Consider the following 21,678-nt stretch of genomic DNA (forward strand, 5'->3'; position numbering starts at 1 on the left):
CCAGAGTTGTGGGTTTGGGGAAGGTAAACTACAGTGTTAAATATGGTTTTCATCATATTATATCAAGTGTGCATGATATCAATATGATTTATCACTATTGATATGAACTTGGATTACTTACTGAGATATGGTGTATGTCATTTTTCTCATTACTATAGTTACTCACCTTTTCCTCCTTTTCATACTGGACACTTTAGAAGGAAGTCATTGTGTGCAGCCTACACTTAAAGAATGGATGGTTACCTGGGCAGGATATCTACCATATTTTTCGCTCCATAAGACATACTTTTTTCCCCCAAAAGTGGAGGGGAAAATGCCCGTGCATCTTATGGAGCAAATGTTCATTTTTTTAGCTACTGTGGGGTGCTGCACCAGTAAACATATGTAGAATGAGCACAAATGGGAGTGTAATCATAACCGCCACTGTGGCGTGCGGAACCCCGCCATCTGCTGAGTGATCTCCTAGTTCCAGTTTCTATAGTTGCATGCAGTGCAAGAGGGAAGGCAAGCGACTTTGTGTGGACACATTCATCTGGCATCATCCAGGGCAGACATGAGAGGTGCACTGTAGCAGTGGAGGGCTGTGCTGCAACTGCTGGAGCTCTGTGTGAAGTGCTGAGGTCACTTGTTGCCCTATTAGTGCTTGGCCAGTTTAGAGCACATATTAGTGAAACCACAAAAAAAAAACCTCTAAAGAAGTGAAGACTCAGCTAGCTGTCATCCCTGGGGTCTTACCAGCTAGTTGCACCACTCGACATTTCTGTCAACAAACTGTTTAAGTCTTCATGCAAGGAGAGTGGAGCAAATGGATGGCTGCTGGTAATTATGATCTGACACCAACTGGATGAATGAAGAGACCCACTATCACTCAAGTCTGTGAATGGGTGAAAACATCATGGCAGTCAGTGAAGAATGAAACCGTGGTATGGTCATTCAAAAAAGGTGGCATTAGCACTGCTTTACATGGCACTGAAGATGGTATCATATATGAAAATAGCAAAAAAAGTGATACCAGTGATTGTGAGCAACTGAACTTCTTAAATTCTGACACTAGCGATGATGAGTTCCTGGGGTTCCCGGACAACTAGAAGAGTATTTGAACATTAAAGTCTCTTCTCATTTGTTAATAACAGTGCTAATGGTTGTTAATACTGCTGTTGAGTTTACATTGTTGAAATATTATTGTGGTATATTTTATTAAATATTTTAACACACCATTTGGTTCAGAATATTTTTTTTTTTAATTTTCCTCCTTAAAACCCTAGGTGCGTCTTACGGAGTGAAAAATATGGTATATAACTTATTTTGAATTATTCTATACAGGAGATTTATCTCCTCTGCCATTTACGTACTGTCATTTTATTCATATCAGTATGGACTAATACTTAGTTTATACTTTGTATTGTAATCCAAAATTACATTTTTTTGTTGTTGCTTGTTGCTAAAATTGTTCAGCTTTATCCAGTAGAGTCTCTTTCAGCTGGGTCTTGTGTCCCTTTGACATACCACAATCAGTGTGGCATTTTTTTTGTTTTGTTTTGAACATTTCTTGTACTATAAGATACTCAAGGCTTATTTTGTATATTTCTTGGCCCAGTCCAAGTTTTATGTTTGTTTGTTTGTTTTTTCATGGGTTGCTTGTTTTGGAAACCAGTATTAGAAACCAAGACCATGGCACTAGGTTTATTGTTGCTACTGAGATATCTTTTTCTTTTAGGCTCTCTCATCAGTCAGAGCAAGATGTGTGTATACTAACCTGTGTATTTACATATGCAAATATTTATTTAATCTGCATGTGAATACTTGTAGTAGCTTTATTTATAATTGAAGAAACAACCCAAATGTCCATCAATAGGTGAGTGGCTAAGTCATGTTTGGGCAGGATGTGGGACACTGTCGTTTAACTTCCTTAGGTGTCCATCCTTAGATCAGTCAGCTCTGACCAGGGATTTAGGATCAGATAAGAACATTGAAGACCTCACTAGAATAACATGGTGTGAGTAAGATAAGAAACATTTACCAGAAACTCAAGGAAGAAGAATATACAAAAGAAGACCAGAATTTACTAGTGACATCCTTTGGGACAAAGGTGGAAATCTGACCCATTATGTTTCATTTTATGGTATAAAACAAGGTTATTTAGAGCGGTGGAGTATACAGACACTTTAAAGGAACATTAATCTTGATATTGGAAGAAGTCATAATAGAGAGATTTGGAATTGCAGTTATCATTACTAAATTGGATAAAATTTCATGTTTCAGAGCAGGGAGCTAGATTTAACTTATTATTTGGAACTTGTGCTTTGTGATAAGAGAAATCTTAAGTCAGACTAACTTGAGCCAAAAAGGAATTGGTTGTCATTTTGACTAAAAAGTTTAGAGGTCTAGAGTATGTTTGCTTTAAACATGATTGGATTTATATGCTCAACCTTTGTCCTCAGTGATCTTTTTCTCTTTAAGTCTCATCTTCTTTCTGGATTAGCTTTGTTTTCTGGCTATCTAGGGTAAGAAAAGCACTTCTCTTCATTAGTAGTTCTAGATTTTTATTGTTTTTGCAACTGGTGTTCTCAGGAAGACTTCTCTATCGATCCCTGAAAAGGAGATCTGAATGGGCCTACTTCAGTCACATGACTACTCCTAAACCAGTCACTGCATCAAAGGAGTGGGATGCTTTTGCCCACATGCAGCTTGTGCTTAGTTTTGTGACAGGTATGGGGAGGAAAAAAGGCTGGCTCTTTTTTGTTTTTTTAAGCAAGCCTATTTTTAAAACTAATGACTTTATGTTTTGGCTTTTTTTTTTTTTTTTTTAAGGAAAATATTGTCTCTGCCTATAGCCTTCTCAAAGTGACTGTGGGGGAATGCAAAAAGTGGGCAAGAAATAGTCTTTTCAATATAATGATGTTAACATTCCTATCTCACATTTGGTTATTATATTTTTTTTCTGTTGGGAGTCAACACAAAGTAATTAGTCACTGTAATTGAAGAGAATGATCATATCTTGCCTAGGTTAACTAGTAGCCTCAGTATTTCATATCTATTTTAGTATAATAAACTGATCTCAAGCTTCTGTTAGCATAGTAGGTGTTTCTCCTGCTGGTCTTGCCTACACTCATTTAGGCAGCTGTATTCAGCTGGTGGCTAAGCTAGGCTGGATTGTCAACTGTGGCCTCACTCACATGTTGTCCAATGCCTCTGCTGGAATAGCTTTGGTTCTAATCTACATGGCCTCTCTTCACATGACCTCTCTCATCTTCTGGGGCCCCTCTCTCTAGCATAATAGTCTGGACTTTGGCCCTGGTCAGTTGGCTCAGTGGTAGAGCATCTGCCTGGCGTGTGAAAGTCCCAGGTTCAATTCCCAGTCAGGGCATATAGGAGAAGTGACCTTCTGCTTCTCTTCCCTTCCCCTTTCCCTCCCCTCTCCTTCTTCCTTTACCCTCTCCCTCTCCCTCCTCCTGCCCCTGCTCTCTTTCTTCCTCTCCCACAGCTATGGCTTGATTGGTTTCAAGCACCACCTCTGGTGCTAAAAATAGCTCAATTGCGAGTATGGCCCAAGATGGGCAGATCATTGGCTTCAGTTTGGGGTTACCAGGTAGATCCCAGTCAGGGTGCATGTGGGAGTCTGTCTATCTCCCCTTGTCTCACTTATAAAAGAATAGTCTGGACTTCTTTAAATAGAAGGTGGGTTTTCAATAGCAAAAACAGAAGCTGTGCATTCTCTTGAGGCCAGCCCTTGGATCTGTGCCCATCAGAATGTCACTTCCATCTACTTTCAGTCAGAGTAAATCAAAGGCTACCCTTGCATCAGTGTAGAAGAGGGCTACATGATGATGTGAATTTAGGAAGGTAGGATTCGTTGAGGCCCTTTTATAACAATCTACCATGCTTCATAATGGGTTTCCCTGCTTTTCTCTGCCCCTCCCCCCCTTAATCTTAATATAGGAGGTTGTACCGTATCACTGCTTTGCCTAAGGCCTACCCCATTCCATTCAGAGTAAAAGCCAAAGTCTTTCTATTGGCCTATAAAGCCCTATATCAGGGGTCCCCAATCTTTTTACACAGGGGGCCAGTTCACTGTCCCTCAGACTGTTGGAGGGCCGGACTATAAAAAAACTATGAACAAATCCCTATGCACACTACACATATCTTATTTTAAAGTAAAAAAACAAAATGGGAATGAATACAATATTTAAAATAGAGAACAAGTAAACTTAAATCAACAAACTGACCAGTATTTCAATGGGAACTATGCTCCTCTCACTGACCACCAATGAAAGAGGTGCCCCTTCCGGGTGTGCGGCGGGGGCTGGATAAATGGCCTCAGGGGGCCGCATGTGGCCCGCGGGCCGTAGTTTGGGGACCCCTGCCCTATATGATCCTTAGTTTAAAAGTAATTTATATTTCATCTAAAATAGGCAGTCCAAGACTTTATTAGTTTCAATAAAGCCACCAGGGTCTCAGGCTCTTTCTCTCTGCTCTGCCATTCTTAATGTGTTGATTTTTGTCCTGTTTGCCCCTCTTTTGTCCTAGGATGGTACCCAGCACTATGTGCGTTAGTGCTGACTGTGTGCCAGCAACTGCACTATTGCCATGAAAGCATACTACTTAGTCCTGGACATAGGCATTATGAGACTTAGAAATAATACAGTCAAGGTAGTTGTAATAATTCCATTTTGCAGAGGAAGATATTGAAACTTTAACATAGTTGCATTATCAGAATTTAAATGTTTTGACTTAAATTCACCCACACACACAAATATGAGCAAACAGTATGACTTTTATATTTGTGTAAAGCTTTGCTGCTTCATCAGATTGTTTGGTTTTCGTGTCTTTCTTCTTTTATAAATTGAATACCTGAAAGAAAGCAGGATTGTGCCATATCCATTGCCTAGCATTCAGTAAATGTTTTGATTAAATGAAGTTTTTAAAAACTCAGAGTTAGGAAAGCCAAACATCATTTTGCAGATAAGCAAACAGGTACAGAAAGAAGGGGTAACTAACATTCTTTGGTTACATGGCTAATGACAGAGAACTCATGTTAGAAGTAGTTTTGTTCTGGTTGAGAACATTCTCCCCTGAGACACAAAAGATTGGCTTAGGTCAAAATTAGAGAATAGGAGGAAATACGTCCTGCCAATATCCCTGCTTTAAGGCATATAATATCCTTTAATTAATGCAAATCTCAATTAGGTTAAGGTGTAGTTCAAGTATAGAGAAATGGATACTGCAAAGACCTCTTCTAAGAAGGCAATGGGAATGAAAGAACACCAAACTAGGAATCGGGAGACTAGCAGGCTCAACCCGGGCAAGTCACTGACATGACACCTCTTTGTGACCCTTAGGCAAGTTGCTTAGCTGCTTTGAATCTTCTTTCCTCTAAACTAAAATGATCTTTAAAATCCTTCTAGCTAACACAGTATATGAATCACTGTACCCAGTGGGGTTTTATGGGTTCTCTAACATTTCCTGGCATTTATCAGGTCAGACTATTTTATATTTCTTTCATATAGAGAAAGTAACAGCTTTTTCACTTCTTCTCCGGGAACATGGCCAGTGAGGAGTAAACATCCTTTCCTCTCCCTCCCTAAATGAAGTACTGGGTCATAAGTGACAGACTTTTTTTTCTTCATTTTGTTCTTTGAATTCAATTCTACTCTTATTTTAGTGTTTTTCTTCACTGTGAGTTTGTTGAAACGTAATAAATTGAAAATATCAATTTACGTTTTAGTCTGCAAATCAAAATTTCATTATTTTATAAAATAAAAATAATTGTACTTATCAAATACATATTAACACATCTGTGTATTTGAAATACTTGGCTGGCACATGATGTGATTTATTTAGAGTGGAATGTGTAGACTCATACCTTTTGTATTGACTCAAAATAATGTTAGAAAGCAAATATACTGGTTATAAGATAGCATTATAAGCTTTTATATTTGCCAGAATTGAAGTAAAGTGACAGTTACTGTAGGTTTATTTTAAATAATATATTTTAAATAATGTATATTCATTGCTTTAAAAAGGTTGAGAAAATACAGAATACTTGGAAGAACAAAATGAAAATAATTATTCTTTTACCCAGAGATAATTATTGTTAAAGTTTTAATCTCTTTCTTCTTCCCCCATTCTCAAACATTTCTAAATAAAATTGTATGAGTATAGATAGCATCAGTTTATTGGGCTGGACACTCTGCTGTGGAATAATGAAGGGCATTTATAAGAGAAACCTTTCCTCATTCTCTATTTGAAATTCTTTTGCTGTGACATCCTAAGAAAGAGAAAGACATCCTCTTTCTTATGAGTTGGTTTATAGCCCTGCTATTTGTAAGCCCAGCATAGTGCCTTGTAAATATTGTTTAGTAATTTAAAATTTATTTAATTGGCCAGTCTATATAGTAATAATTTCTAACTATTTTCTTAGGTTATTTTTCTAGAAGTAAAATTACTTAGGCAAAGGGAATCACTAGTTTTAAGTTTCTTTTAGCATATCTTTAAATTCTATAAAGGCTTATAAATTACAGCAGGTTTGTTGTCAGTTTAAGAGGTGAACAGTATAGTCTCTTCACAGCACAATTTTTTTAAATGTAAATTAACATACATGATTAGTGAACAGAGTAGTGAGGTAATTGCAGCCTGAATTGCAGCCTGGTTGGTTCATCTGTAATTTACCCCATAGTGTTAAAATTTTGAAACACTATTTTTTTTTTTTTTGGTAATTTTAGAGAAAATCTTAGCATTATATGAAGACCTAAAGAGAAAGCTGAAAACCCTATAAAAGTTTGATAGTTTGGGGTCTCTATTGTGAATGAAGTAAGTCCTCTGTTCACCTAGTTGTCATTCACTGGTAGCTAAAACACCTTTCTCCCTGTTTGCTTTTCTTGTTGTTGTTATATTTACTTATTTTATTTGCAACTTGATGTGACTTTCCAGTCTGAGGATTTGTATCTTCTTCAGTTCTGGAAAATTCTCATCTATTTATTTCTTCATATACTACTTCTCCCCATTTTCTCTATTCTCTTATTCTGGAGTTCTTACTAGTTGGATCTTAGGTCTTCTCATATTATCTTCCATGCCTTTTGATTTTTCATATCTATGTGAATTCAGAGCACTTTTCTCAGTTATCTGTCAATACACTAAGCCATTATTTTGGTCTATTTTGCTATTTAACCAATCCACTGGCTCTTAAATTTATTTTGGTTCCTTGGAAATCCACCAAATTTTTACTCTTTGTTTCTTGTTGAGGTTTCTCTTCCTTCTTGTATTAGCCACTTGAAATCTACTTAGCTAGAAATTATTTTGATTTTTTTATAAATCCTGAGGGTATTAATTCTACTAATGCTTCCCTTGTGTTCGTATTTGACCCATCTGATTAAATGGCTGCATTAAGGATAGGGATGATATAAAATTTAAAGTACATTAGAAGTAGGTAGTAAGGGTTAATTGTGAAAAACTTGAAATATTTTTTGAACAAGTACTTCATGGTAATGAATTTAGATTGATAGTGAAAGGAGTGTGACATATGAAACATGGTGAAGGAATGTAATCAGCACAGTGTTCAGTTAATTTGTCTAGAATGGAATGGTTAAGCTTGTGATTTTAGTGCATAAAGGTGTAAGAATTAGGAGTTTCTTTTACATATGGCTGATTGCTATAGGAGCGTGAATACTCTTAAAAAAGTTTAGTTTTATGCTTAGGATTAATTCTTTTTATTTTTTATGTCTATATTTTCTGAACATACTAATGAATTTTTAAAGGGAGTTTGTGATTAGAAGTTAGATCTAACTTTTAAATAGTTGAAAAGAGTATATCTACTTTTGTAGAAGAGATGAAATTTTAAGAGTAGCAAAGAGTTATGAATGGTGAATGAAAGTGTTAAGCTTGTAAACATAAATTAATACAATGTAGATGATGTAGACAGGTACAGTATACCGCCTGTAATAGAACATAGAACCTATTCAGACAAAGATTATCACTGAAGATTTTTACTGGTTAAATAGCTATTTACCGTATTTTTTGCTCCATAAGACATACTTCCCCCCCCAAAAGTGGAGGTGGAAATGCCCATGTGTATTATGGAGCGAATGTTCATTTTTTTCAGCTGCAGTGGGTTCTCAGACAACTAGAAGAGTATTTGAATATTAAAGTCTTCTCATTTATTAATAACAGTGCTAATGGTTGTTAATACTGCTGTTGAGTTTACATTGTTGAAATATTATTGTGGTATTTTTTATTAAATATTTTAACACACCATTTGGTTCAGAATATTTTTTTTCTTATTTTTCTCTTTAAAACCCTAGGTGTGTCTTATGGTCAGGTGCGTCTTATGGAGTGAAAAATATGGTATATTCCTGACATTAATTTATTCTCCTTATGTTGACAATATTATTTAATTGCCTTGTTCTGATTTGTAGCATTTCTGATACAATATTTTTTTCAGGATAGAGACATAATTTAATAGATGATATGTCTCATTATTTTGTTCCAGATGCAAGAAAACTACATTTTTCAATAGCTTTCACAGTATATTGAAACTACAGTTTTGGGGAAAGGAGTAATAGAAAGCACTGTAACTTTTCCTATATACTCTCAGAAGGATTATTTTTTTCATCTTAAATTACTGATTATATTGTATGTATCTCCGGTTCCTTTCCAAAAGGTGTTTGAGCCACATTGCAATAAAAGGTAGCAGTAAAAATATGGTTACTAAAATTTCAGGTCTATGTAAAAGAATGGGAAAAGTAAACATGCTAATAACTATTTGTGGTTTTATCTAATTCTGCTAATATAGTTGCTATGATTCAATATCAGCTTTGCCCTTGAGCTTCTTGGACTATGAATGCTCTTTATCAAAAATAGGAAAGCATGACTTCCTCAGCAGTGATGGATTTTTCTGAATTCTAAAAGAATTATAAATATGAATAGTATAATAGACAAATCATTAAGAAAAACAGAACTGCTCTTCCAAACATAAGCCCTGCCCTCAAATTGCTCATAGTCTTTGGAGTAGTCAGATAAGGAAATGGATATTTGTTTAAATAGGATCCATACTATCAGAGCATATAGGAGAGACATTTAATCTAAATTCTAAGAAAGGGTATAAACAGGAAATTCTTTCCATGGAGGAATTATGGTGAACTTGGACAAAGTAAAATATAACTGAGCAAAGAGAATTGGAAGAGATAGTAGAAGGAAGAAGAAAAGGTAGTGTATTTTAAAGGTGCAGCATGCATAGTAGCTGAACCAACGGAGATTGTCTTTGTCATTGGACTTCGGTAATTTGAGTGGAATTTAGGAAGCAAATTGGAAAGAAATGGGAGCTGAAGTAGGCAAGGGCCTTCAAAGAGTTTGCATCAAGAACAGAAGCCATTTTCATATCAGTGTTGTTTGTTTGTTTATTTGTTTACAGCCTTTAAATCTTAGTCTATGATTCTCAAACTAAGCAACAGAGCTCTCTGGGGTGCCTCTGCAAACTCAGGATGCTGCAATATATTTTAAATTATTTAGGGAAACACAGTGACACCATTTGTTGGATACTGTATGAACTAGCTGGAGTCAGTTAAGTTTTAATATTAGATTTTTCTACATTTCCTGTGTACAATGGAACAGGAAATGAAAATGGGGGGTAACCAGTCATTTTACAGTTTGAGGAATTGTGAAGGTGCCCAACAGGCAGACACATCCTATCAACAAGCAACTGTGGTTATTAAAGAATAAAATAAGTGTGATCTTTTCTTTTATTTTGTATCATTTCAAATAGCTACTAAGTTGTAAGTGTTTATGGAGTTCCTTGACCTTACTACTTAATGTATGGAATTGTTCGGTACTTCTTTTGGCCTATGGTGTATAAGGAAAAAATTACTGAAACACTAAGGTCACCAGGAACCAAAAAATTTAAGGAACCTCTGGCTTAATGCATAATTAGGGGATGTTTTATTGCTTCATATTCATTTTGAAGTATCCCCTAATTTTTGTGAGTAGTATATTAGAAAACAAACTTGTGAAAGCAATTCATGTGCTGTTTTCTAACTTTATAAGGATAGAAATAAATGTATTTAGAGGAATGCAGTTACCTTCAACTTCTTCATCTAAGCATTCGTTGTTTCAGTCTATTTTATCTGAAGCTTGACAACAGAAATGTGGGATTTTATTTTTGACAGTAGTCATATGTGTTACTGTTTTGATAACAAGCTAAAGGTGCAGTTATAAACTTTGGAAATTGAATAAATAAATATTAAGACTTACATTCCTAAATGTAAAAAACCTAGATAGTAAAAAACCGAGACATTTTAGTTCAGGTGGATCTTTCTATATCCATGTAGATAAGAAGCACATTTAAGGCCAATAGGTATAGATCACCTATCCCAGGAATTCTTAGTCTAATATCCTTGGAATCTGGAAATCATACAAACATGTCATTTTCTTTTTTTAGCGAGAGAAAGAGAGAGGGACAGATGAACAGGAAGGGGGAGAGATGAGAAGCATCAATTCTTCTTTGTGGCACCTTAATTGTTCATCAATTGCTTTCTCATATGTGCCTTGACTGGGGGCTCCAACTGAGCCAGTGACCTTGGGCTCAAACCAGCGAACATGGGTTCATGTCAATGATCCCATGCTCAAGCCAGTGACTCTGCGCTCAAGCCAGTGACCTCGGGGTTTTGAACCTGGGTCCTCTGTGTCCCAGGCCAACGCTGTATCCACTGTGCCACTGCCTGTTCGGGCCAAACATGTCATTTTCTTTGTTCTGCTATTTGTTTTTGTCTAAGTTTTAAAGGAGTTCTTGGCCCTAAAAAGGTTAGGAACAGAATTATAGATCAGCTACTTCATTTTTTGCATACTGGCACAGGCTTTTTAGAGGTTAAGGATTAGATGTAAAAGTATTTGCATCAAGAATTTAAATAGAGCTTTATTTATATAGATTTGATGAATACCCAAAGAAATTAAAGAAAAATTTTCAATTAATTAGGTCTGTAGTTCAAAAGGTACATAAAGGGTACACAGTAAAATGTCTCTTTTTATGCCCTTCACAAACTGAATTTCTCTTTCAAAAGGTAAACATTATCTCTAGTTTCTTGTGTTTCAGAAATTAAAAAATTTTATTTTTATTTTAAAAAAAATTCTGATTAATTTTAGAGAGGAGAAGGGGGGGAGAGAACATCAATATTGTACCCATGCCTGACCAGGCGGTGGCACAGTGCATAGAGCGTGGAACTGGGACATGGAAGACCCAGGTTTGAAACCCGAAGGTCACCGGCTTGAGCAAGGGGTCATCAGTCTGCTGTAGCCCCTCAGTCAAGGCACATATGAGAAAGCAATCAATGAACAGCTAAGGTGCCACAACGAAGAATTGATGCTTCTCATCTCTCTCTCTTCCTATCTGTCTGCCCCTTGTCTGTCCCACTGTCTGACTCTCTCTCTGGCTCTGTAAAAAAAAAAAAAAAAAAAAAAAAAAAAGTACCCTGACTAAGGATCAAACCATCAAACTCTGCACTTTGGGATAGTGCTCTAACCAACTGAGTTATCCAGCCAGGGTCAGAAATTAACAATTTTAAAACCAAGATTATTAGAATAATGGAATTTAAAATACAGAATGATGTACATATACCTAGAATATAACTTTAGTTAAGATAAATAACTGATACTCTATTAGTAGGACGTAATTAGATATAGTTTATATTTTCTAGTAATGATGTTTTTGTAGTGAGTCAATGAAATTACCAGTTGAGAAAGTTAGCCGTGAAATATATAAGTAGAGTTCTGAATGCAGTCTTAATGCATGAAATTCATTAACTAAAAGGTGGTCAAAAGGATATAACTTTATTTTTGCCAATATTAGTTTATTTTGATGAGGTTTCTTATATGTAGAAGATAAAATAGAATTTTATCTCACTGTGGAACTTAATTTTCACTTACAAAGTGGTAACAGTGGGCCAACAATTCTATGTGGAGCATCACATATAATATTTTGAATGATCACACAGCTCTGAATGGTGACTAACATTATTATTCAGATTTTATAGATGATTAAACTGAGTATTTGAAAGGTTAATAACTTCCCAAGATTCACAGTGTTGGCATTGGATCTAACTTGTAGTCAAGATATTGAAAATCTATTTTTATACCATCTTTGTGTGTAGTTATGTTGTATTTATTTTAATATAAATTTGTCAGGTAATGCTATTAGTTAGTGGACAGTAGCCCTGGCCAGTTTGCTCAGTGGTAGAGCGTCGGCCTGGCGTGCAGGAATCCCAGGTTCGATTCCCGGCCAGGGCACACAGGAGAAGCACCCATCTGCTTCTCCAACCCTCCCCCTTTCCTTCCCCTCTGTCTCTCTCTTCCCCTCCCGCAGCCAAGACTCCGTTGGAGCAAAGTTGGCCCGGGTGCTGAGGATAGCTCTGTGGCCTCTGCCTCAGGTGCTAGAATGGCTCTGGTTGCAACAGAGCGACGCCCCAGATGGGCAGAGCATCGCCCCCTGGTGGGCATGCTGGGTGGATCCCGGTTGGGCGCATGCGGGAGTCTGTCTGACTGCCTCCCTGTTTCCAACTTCAGAAAAATTAAAATAAATAAATAAATAAATAAATAAAATAAAAATTATAGTTAGTGGACAGTTTTTGAACTTAGGAATTTGTATTATATAAAGGTAAATAGTCTATTACTTATTAAAAAATTAAATTTAATTAAATGTAATGTACTTAATAAAGAATCGCTTTATTTATATATAGTTTTATTATGCTGCACATGTTTCTAGATAGCTTACTTTTCTAAACTCTCACAATATGTACGGTTATTTTTTTTCTATAGGGAGATACCCGAAGTCTTTCATTTTCTGAGAATGTGAGTACTGTTCAGAAATTAGACTTTTCAGATACAATGGTGCAACAGAAATTGGATGATATCAAGGATCGAATCAAGAGAGAAATAAGAAAAGAACTGAAAATCAAAGAAGGAGCTGAAAATCTAAGGAAAGTCACAACAGATAAAAAAAGTTTGGCTTATGTGGACAACATTTTGAAAAAATCAAACAAAAAATTAGAAGAACTGCATCACAAGCTACAGGAACTAAATGCACATATTGTTGTATCAGATCCAGAAGATGTTGCAGGTATATATATATATATTTCTTTTCATTTGTTATTTATATGGTATATTAATATGAAATATGTTATTTTAAAAAAAACTAAGTATTACGATGTGTCGTTCTTGGCTTTTTTGAAAGTATAGGGTTTGTATTTTCTCTTACAGTTAAGGACAGTTAAGGTCTTGTTTATATTCTATTCAGAAGTGCACTGCACTGATGGATATGAAAATTGTAACATATACTTAGAGATGAGTAACTTTGCTGTCTACTTTCTTACCCTCTGCCAGTAAGATATTACTTGGAGTTATTTTTCAATATTAATGTTTTGTATTGAGTCAGTCACATGTTCTTACCTGATTCATTCTTTTGATCAGCAGCATGAGTTTGCCGATGACTTTTTAAAGTTAAAAACGCAGTGTGTATCCAAGGGCTGTTTTTATTTTTTTATTTATTTATTTTTTTCTGAAGCTGGTAACGGGGAGACAGTCAGACAGACTCCCACATGCGCCCGACCGGGATCCACCCGCCACGCCCACCAGGGGGCGACACTCTGCCCATCCGGGGCGTCACTCTGTTGCGACCAGAGCCACTCTAGCACCTGAGGCAGAGGCTGTGGAGCCATCCTCAGCGCCCGGGCCAACTTTGCTCCAATGGAGCCTTGGCTGCAGGAGGGGAAGAGAGAGACAGAGAGGGAGGAGAGGGGAGGGGTGGAGAGCAGATGGGCGCCTCTCCTGTGTGCCCTGGTCGGGAATCGAACCCAGGACTTCTGCACGCCAGGCCGACGCTCTACCACTGAGCCAACCTGCCAGGGCCCAAGGGCTGTTTTTAAATTTGGCAAATGTAATTAATCAAACCTATGACTTTTGTTCTTTGTGCTTTAAGCAACTAAGTTAACAACTAAACCACCAGCATATTGTTTAAAAAAGAAGAAAATTTTAAAAGCCAAACACTACTTATTTTCCTAAAAATAAAAAATAAAAGGATACTATAACCCATAAATCCAGCTGAAGAACATAATTCTAAAACAGAATTAACAAAATCTCATGTTGGAAATTTTTTAGTGCTATAGAGAGTAAAAATAGAAAAACTACCGCACTTCATCTCAAGACTTTCTCTCTAAAGGTAGCAATACTAACTTTTTGTTGATTCTGCTTCCAGAAAAAAATTTGTATCAATATTCATTCATTAATATATACATTCTTTCTAAAACATTTTACCTAAAAAGTTATTTAATACATATATCTTTGACCTATTTTGTCTTTGCAAAAATGATATTTTGGGCAAGGTGTTTAATCTTTATAACTCAGTTTCTTTATCTGCAAAGAAAGGGAGTGGTATATGTAGAGTAGTAATTTATCAAACACTGAAGAAATTTTAGAAGAAACAGGTCAGGTAATGAGAAATGACAGATATAAGTAAAATTAAATTTAATTAGGAAAATTTATATATATTTGACTAAGAACTTCAAATTACCCGTCTCAAAAGTTGCAAAAAATAATTCTGATATTCAGTGTATTTGACAGAACTTGTTTTAATACATCAATTTGAACATTTGGGACTTACCTTTGGGATTTAATTTGGAGAACTGTTATGTAGAGATTACAAGCTTGTAAGAATAATTAAATCTTCCAAATGAAAGAGAAACAAGCCTTCTTTTTTTAAAATTTAAATAATCCCAAAAATGTGAATCACAAAGCTATCTAAAAAGAACTCTTCAAATCCTCAGCTAGTATTGTTTTACCCACATATTCAATAATTACATTATAAATGGAAATTTTTATTATGAAAACGCCTTTTTTAGCAGTGTTATATAAACTTAGAAATAGCCTGTTCTGTTGGAACTCTGCTGAGCTCTACATTTTTTGCCCGTTACTTTAGGAAAAGTCTAAAATAGGAAACAGCACTGGAGTTTTAAACTCTGTTTATTTAGAGAAAACATTTTCCTCTTCACAGAATACCCGTAACTACCTTGTAATTGGAATATAAAAGTTTTCACCACATTAAGAGTAGTCCCTTTAAAAATTTTAAATTTTACTGTAGTATACATTATATATGATAAAATGCACATATTTTTATTTATGATTTGATGAGTTTTAACAATGTATATACTCAGGTAACCTTCACTACAACCAGTGAACATTTCCATCATTTCAATGGTTCGCTTGTCTACATACCTCTCTCAGTCAATCTCCAATCCCCATCTCTGGTTTAGGCAACTGCTGCTTGACCTTCTATCATTTTAGATTAAATTTGTCTTTCCTAGAGTTTCATATAAAGAAATGACCTTTAAGTCTTACTGTCAAATTCCCTTTCTCCCTCAAAAGCCAATTTAGATATCACTGCAAAACCTTCTTTGACTTTCTCTGATTATCTTTTCTGTTCTACTTTGTTCGTTGTTGTATTATATTATATTATATTATATTATATTGTACATGTTTATATCACTTACTAAACTATATGCTCCTTGAGACCAGGTGTATGTTTTCAAGACTTAGAGAACTTGAAACATAGTAGATATTTAGTTGTGAATGTTCTGTTTCAAAAAGAAAAAGAAACAAAAGAAGCCAGCACACAAAAAAAATACTATATAATTTTAATTAATACCAAAACATAATTTATTATGATACTTGAAAATTTTAATGACTTGGGGAACAAAGCCTTAAATAAAAGGATAAAGAAATTTAGAAACTTTCTTTACTGATCATATTGACTTTTCAGATAATTTTAAGGCAAATATTATATGAAATATAACTTTCTACTATGACTTTTTAATACTTTGATTTGTTTTTCATAAACTTGACAAGTTGGTTAAAATTTGAATTTATTTAAAAAATAGTTCTTGGAAGTACAAGCATCCAGAGATGTATAAAAAAATTAGTAAAAATAAAAATTGTTCTCTTTGCAAATGGCATATTCATATACTTTGTTAAGAAGTTTTTTTTTTCTTTTTACTGTATTACTGACTTGACAGCATTAAAAGCAACACAGAGGATTAAAGGTAGTTCAACATTAATTTTAGGTAAGATTGGCATAAAATTAATACTTTTTACAATGCATACTAAGGTTAATAATTGATTTAAATTAGGTGTGACAAGAATATTTAAAAAACATAGTACTTTGTTTTCAGTTCTACAGACATTCCCCAGCTTACAATAGTTCAACTTCTGATTTTTCAACTTTGCCAAGGTGCAGAAGCAATACACACTCTGTAGACACTGTACTTTGTTTGAATTTTGCTCTTTTCCTGGGCTAGCACTATGTGGTATGATACTCTTATGATTTGCAGCCATGACAGTGAGCCACAGCTCCCAGTCAGCCACATGAGCACAAGGGTAAACAACCAATACTGTATAGGGAACTGTGTTGCCAGCATTTTGGGATATTGTGTTTTTGCATCCTATCATGTCTACAGGAACTCCCCTTTGAATCTCCCACTTCTGGTGAGGAGGAGGAGGAGAAAGCAATACTCTTGAGATGAAACTCAAGATAATTGCCTAATTGTAGGCTAATGTAAGTGTCCTGAGCACATTTAAAGTAGGCTAGGGTAAGCTATAATGTTCAGTAGGTTGTGTGTTTTTCTTTTTCTTTTTTTTAAGTTAGGTGTTGTAATTGCATTTTGATTTAGGATTTTATTTATGATAGGTTTATCAGAATGTAATCCTTTTGTAAAGACTGGAGCTTGTATACATGGGTTAATGGCAGAAGTGTTTGGTTAATTCCTATTGTCTTGGGAGGATTATATAAGCAGAATCAACAACTCATAGAAAGAGAGACAAATTTTAAGTCTGTATTGGATAAATAATTATTGTGTAAGTAGTCATAAAGACTGCTCTTAATTCATATCGCAGTAATTAACTATCTTTAGTTCCTTATTTATAAAATAAAGGTTTTTATCAGATGAACTTCAAGACTTTTGACTATAAAACTCTCTGAAATGTTAGTATAGTGTTAAGATCTGATCTTTTGGGACTGTTATTTGTAAAATATATGTATTTATTTTTAAGAGTAGTAAGAAATGAATTCTATGAAGTAGAGTGGTAGTCTAAACCTTAGTTGTCACTTGAGGCTCCAAAAGGAAATATTTGAGAAAGAACCAGTTTCCTGATTCTTGGATGCTTGTGTATCCCTAGAGAAGGGGATAGGAATATTTCTGTTATTTTATTTAGTATAAGCACCTCTATTTTCATCTTGTTTCCTTTTCTTATTGCCTGTTAACATTTCCATCTTCTCAGACCCCACAAAACTTAGATTGATTTCTTACCTATTGAGGTAGTAAATATTTTGACATCTAGAATATAAAGCCAGAGAAATACTAATTTAGTATAAAACTAAAATAATAGTATTGTGATTTTTGGAGTTAACTTGGTAACTTATCTTAAATTTTGAAGATATGTCTATATTGGAGTTTTCTTTTTTTTTTTTCCTTTTGTATTTTTCTGAAGCTGGAAACGGTGAGAGACAGTCAGACAGACTCCCGTATACGCCTGACTGGGATCCACCCGGCATGCCCACCAGGGGGCATGCTCTGCCGCGACCAGAGCCACTCTACCGCCTGGGGCAGAGGCCAAGGAGCCATCCCCAGCGCCCGGGCCATCTTTGCTCCAATGGAGCCTCGGCTGCAGGAGGGGAAGAGAGAGACAGAGAGGAAGGGGGGGGGCGTGGAGAAGCAAATGGGAGCTTCTCCTTTGTGCCCTGGCCGGGAACCGAACCCGGGTCCCCCGCACGCCAGGCCGACGCTCTACCGCTGAGCCAACTGGCCAGGGCCGGAGTTTTCTTTCTTAATGACCAAAGTGCAGTTTCTGAAGTCTTTCTTGAATGAACAGAAATGAGAATTTAATTTTATATTTTGCCTATTTAACCTAAATGTGGCATAGAAATTATAGTTGAATGTATTAGAATACACTGCTGCCTGACCAGGTGGTGGCGCAGTGGATAGAGCATTGGACTGGGATGTGGAGGACCCAGATTTGAGACCCTCAGGTTGCCAGCTTGAGCGCAGACTCATCTGGTTTGAACAAAGCTCACCAGCTTGGACCCAAGGTCGCTGGCTCGAGCAAGGGGTTACTCGGTCTGCTGCAGCCCCACGGTCAAGGAACGTAATGAGAAAGCAATCAATGAACAACTAAGGTGTCGCAACGAAAAACTAATGATTGATGCTTCTCATCTCTCTCCATTCCTGTCTGTCCCTATCTACCCCTCTCTCTGGCTCTCTCTGTCACTGTAAAAAAAAAAAATACACTGCTCACAAAAATTATGGGATCAGGGAACATGCAGATACCAGTACTTTCAGCCTTTTGTATAGTGCATTTTCACCAATGAAATAAAAGTTGGTTTTGCATCTCATTTGCATAAACAACTTTCTTTGACTTCTCGTTTGCTTTTCTGATATTCTTGTTTAATAAAAAAAATCAAATGCTTTTTTTTTTATTGCTTCATATTCATTTTGAAATATCCCTTAATTTTTGTGAGCAATATATAAGTGGAATCTGTAATTTGGTTTGTTATGTGATTCTACCTACTCCTTATTTCTGATTGAATTTCTCATTTTGAGGTTAAACATATTTCATATTAAGTTGTGAACTCTTAAGGAAGGGATTGCCGTTAATGAACTATGATCATTAATTAGCACATTACTTTTACCACCCCTGGATTTGTTTCCTTATCTTTAAAATCATGAGATTAAATGATCTGTAGATTCCTAACACTTGAATTCTTTCATGATGTATGGCTTTTTTTAAGTTAATGCACAGTAGTAATATTGATTATTTTTTGGAATACCGTTTCATGAACTCTAAAAATGTATAGGTTTCGGCCATATATGACAAACCCATGGCCAACATCATACTCAGTGGGCAAAAATTAAAAGCAATCCCCTTAAGATCAGGAACAAGGCAGGGGTGCCCCCTTTCAACACTCTTATTCAACATAGTCCTGGAAGTCCTAGCCACAGCAATCAGACAAGAGGAAGAAATAAAAGGCATCCAAATTGAAAGAGAAGAAGTAAAACTATCATTATTTGCTGATGACATGATACTGTACACAGAAAGCCCTAAAGTCTCAGTCAAAAAACTACTGGACCTGATAAGTGAATTCAGCAAGGTGGCAGGATATAATATTAATATTAAGAAATCAGTGGCATTTTTATACACCAACAATGAACTGTCTGAAAGAAAAATTAAGAAAATAATCCCCTTCACTATTGCAACAAAAAAAATAAAGTACCTAGGAGTAAATTTAGCCAAGGAGGTTAAAGACTTGTACTCAGAAAATTATAAAACATTGATAAAACAAATCGAGGAAGATACAAACAAGTGGAAGCATATACCGTGTTCATGATAGGAAGAATAAACATAATTAAAATGTCTATATTACCCAAAGCAATCTATAAATTCAGTGCAATTCCTATTAAAATACCAATGGCATACTTCAAAGATATAGAACAAATATTCCAAATATTCATATGGAACCAAAGAAGAACACAATAGCTTCAGCAATCTTAAAAATTAATAAAATGGGTAGTATCACACTTCCTGATAGCAAGTTATACTACAAGGTCATAGTAATCAAAACAGCTTGGTACTGGCATAAGAACAGGCATACAGATCAATGGAACAGAACAGAAAACCCAGAAATAAACCCACACTTTTATGGACAACTGATATTTGACAAATGAGGTAAGAGCATACATTGGAGTAAAGACAGCCTCTTCAACAAATGGTGTTGGGAAAATTGGACAGGTACTTGCAAAAAAGTGAAACTAGACCACCAACTTACACCATTCACAAAAATAAATTCAAAATGGATAAAAGATTTAAATGTAAGTCGTGAAACTATAATCATCTTGGAAGAAAATAAAGGCAGTAAGGTCTCTGACATCTCTCACAGCAATATATTGTATTTGCTGATTTATCTCCACAGGCAAGTGAAATAAAGGACAGGATGAACAAATGGGACTATATCAAGCTAAAAAGCTTTTGCACAGCTAAAGACAGTATAAACAAAATAAAAAGACAAATCACACAATGGGAGAATATATTCGACAATATGTCTGATAAGGGAGTAATAACCAAAATTTATGAAAACTTGTAAAAATCCAACTCCAGGAAAGTAAACAACCCAATCAAAAAATGGGCAAAAGAACTGAATAGATACTTCTCCAAAGAGGACATACAGATGGCCAATAGGCATATGAAAAAATGCTCATCACTAATCATTAGAGAAATGCAAATTAAAACCACAATGAGATACTACCTCACACCAGTCAGAATGGCACTCCTTAACAAAACAACACAGAATAAGTGCTGGCGAGCATGTGGAGAAAAGGGAACCCTCCTGCACTGCTGGCAGGAATGCAGACTGGTGCAGCCACTGTGGAAAACAGTATGGAGATTCCTCAAAAAATTAAAAATGGAACTGCCTTTTGACCCAGCCATCCCACTTTTAGGAATATATCCTAAGAATACCAAATCACTGATTCAGAAGAATTCACCCTCATGTTTATGGCAGCATTGTTTACAATAGCCAAGATCTGGAAACAGCCCAATTGTCTGTCAGTGGATGAGTGGATTAAAAAGTAGTGGTACATATACACAATGGAATTCTACGCAGCCATGAAAAATAAGGAAATCTTACCTTTTGTGACAACATAGATGGACCTGGAGACTATTATGCTAAGTGAAATAAGCCAGGCAGAGAAAGAAATATATCATATGACCTCACTCATGAGAAATTTGATGAACAATGAACTGAATAGAGGCAGAGGTGGATCAAAGGGACCACAGAGAAGGTGGTCAGAGGGAAAGGGGATTTGAGGATGGGATCAGAGAAGGGAAAGATATTGGTGAAATTATGTATACATAACACAGGGTTATAGAGACCAGGACAGCAAATCCTGAAGGAAAAGGGGGAGGGCGCTGGGGGTAGGGGTCAAAAGGGGTATCAAGGGGAACACGGGAGTGTGAGGAGGGAGATATATTCGATGAGACACTTGAATCTATGTAAGCACAATAAATTAAAATCAATAAAAAAATTTTTTTTTAATGTATAGGTTTCTCTAAACACCAGTGCAGTCAGGAAAAGAAACAATGCTTTCCCATTGTACTCACTGTCCCTGCACTTATCCCCTGGCTACCACTGGTCTGTTCTCTGTCATTAATAGTTTACTTTTTAGGAATATCATATAAATGGAATCATAAATTCTATGACGTCTGAACCTGACTCTCTTCACTTAGCATATCACTTTTTGATATTCATCCAAGTTTCTGCATTATTCAAAAATTCATCCCTTTTATTACAGAGTAGTAGTACATTGTATAGATGTACTGCAGTTTATTATTCACTGAGAACATTATGGTTGTTTTTCAGTTTGGGGCAATTTACAGCACAGCTGCTATAACTATACGTGAATAGGTTTTTGTGTGGGTATGTTTTTGGTTCACATTGGTAAATCCGGAAAAGTGTGATTGCTTACTATTATGTTAGAATATATTTAGCATTATACACAACTGCGAAAATGATTTCCAGAGTGGCTATAGCATTTTTTATTCTAACAATATGTGAGCATTTCTGTTTTTCACATTCTCTTCAACACATGGTATTATTAT

At 35.7% G+C, this 21,678-nt stretch overlaps 1 protein-coding gene across 1 annotated transcript in view; it reads left to right on the forward strand.

Annotated features, from left to right (window-relative positions):
* Nucleotides 1-21,678, forward strand: part of PKN2 (protein kinase N2) — a 158,142-nt gene that overhangs the window by 40,845 nt on the left and 95,619 nt on the right. The window contains exon 2 of the mRNA XM_066376729.1: nt 12,799-13,099. Within this exon, the coding sequence (XP_066232826.1) occupies nt 12,799-13,099 (301 nt within the window). The remainder of the gene's footprint in view (nt 1-12,798; nt 13,100-21,678) is intronic.

Source organism: Saccopteryx leptura, chromosome 3, assembly GCF_036850995.1.
Source record: "Saccopteryx leptura isolate mSacLep1 chromosome 3, mSacLep1_pri_phased_curated, whole genome shotgun sequence".
NCBI classification, from domain to species: Eukaryota; Metazoa; Chordata; class Mammalia; order Chiroptera; family Emballonuridae; genus Saccopteryx; species Saccopteryx leptura.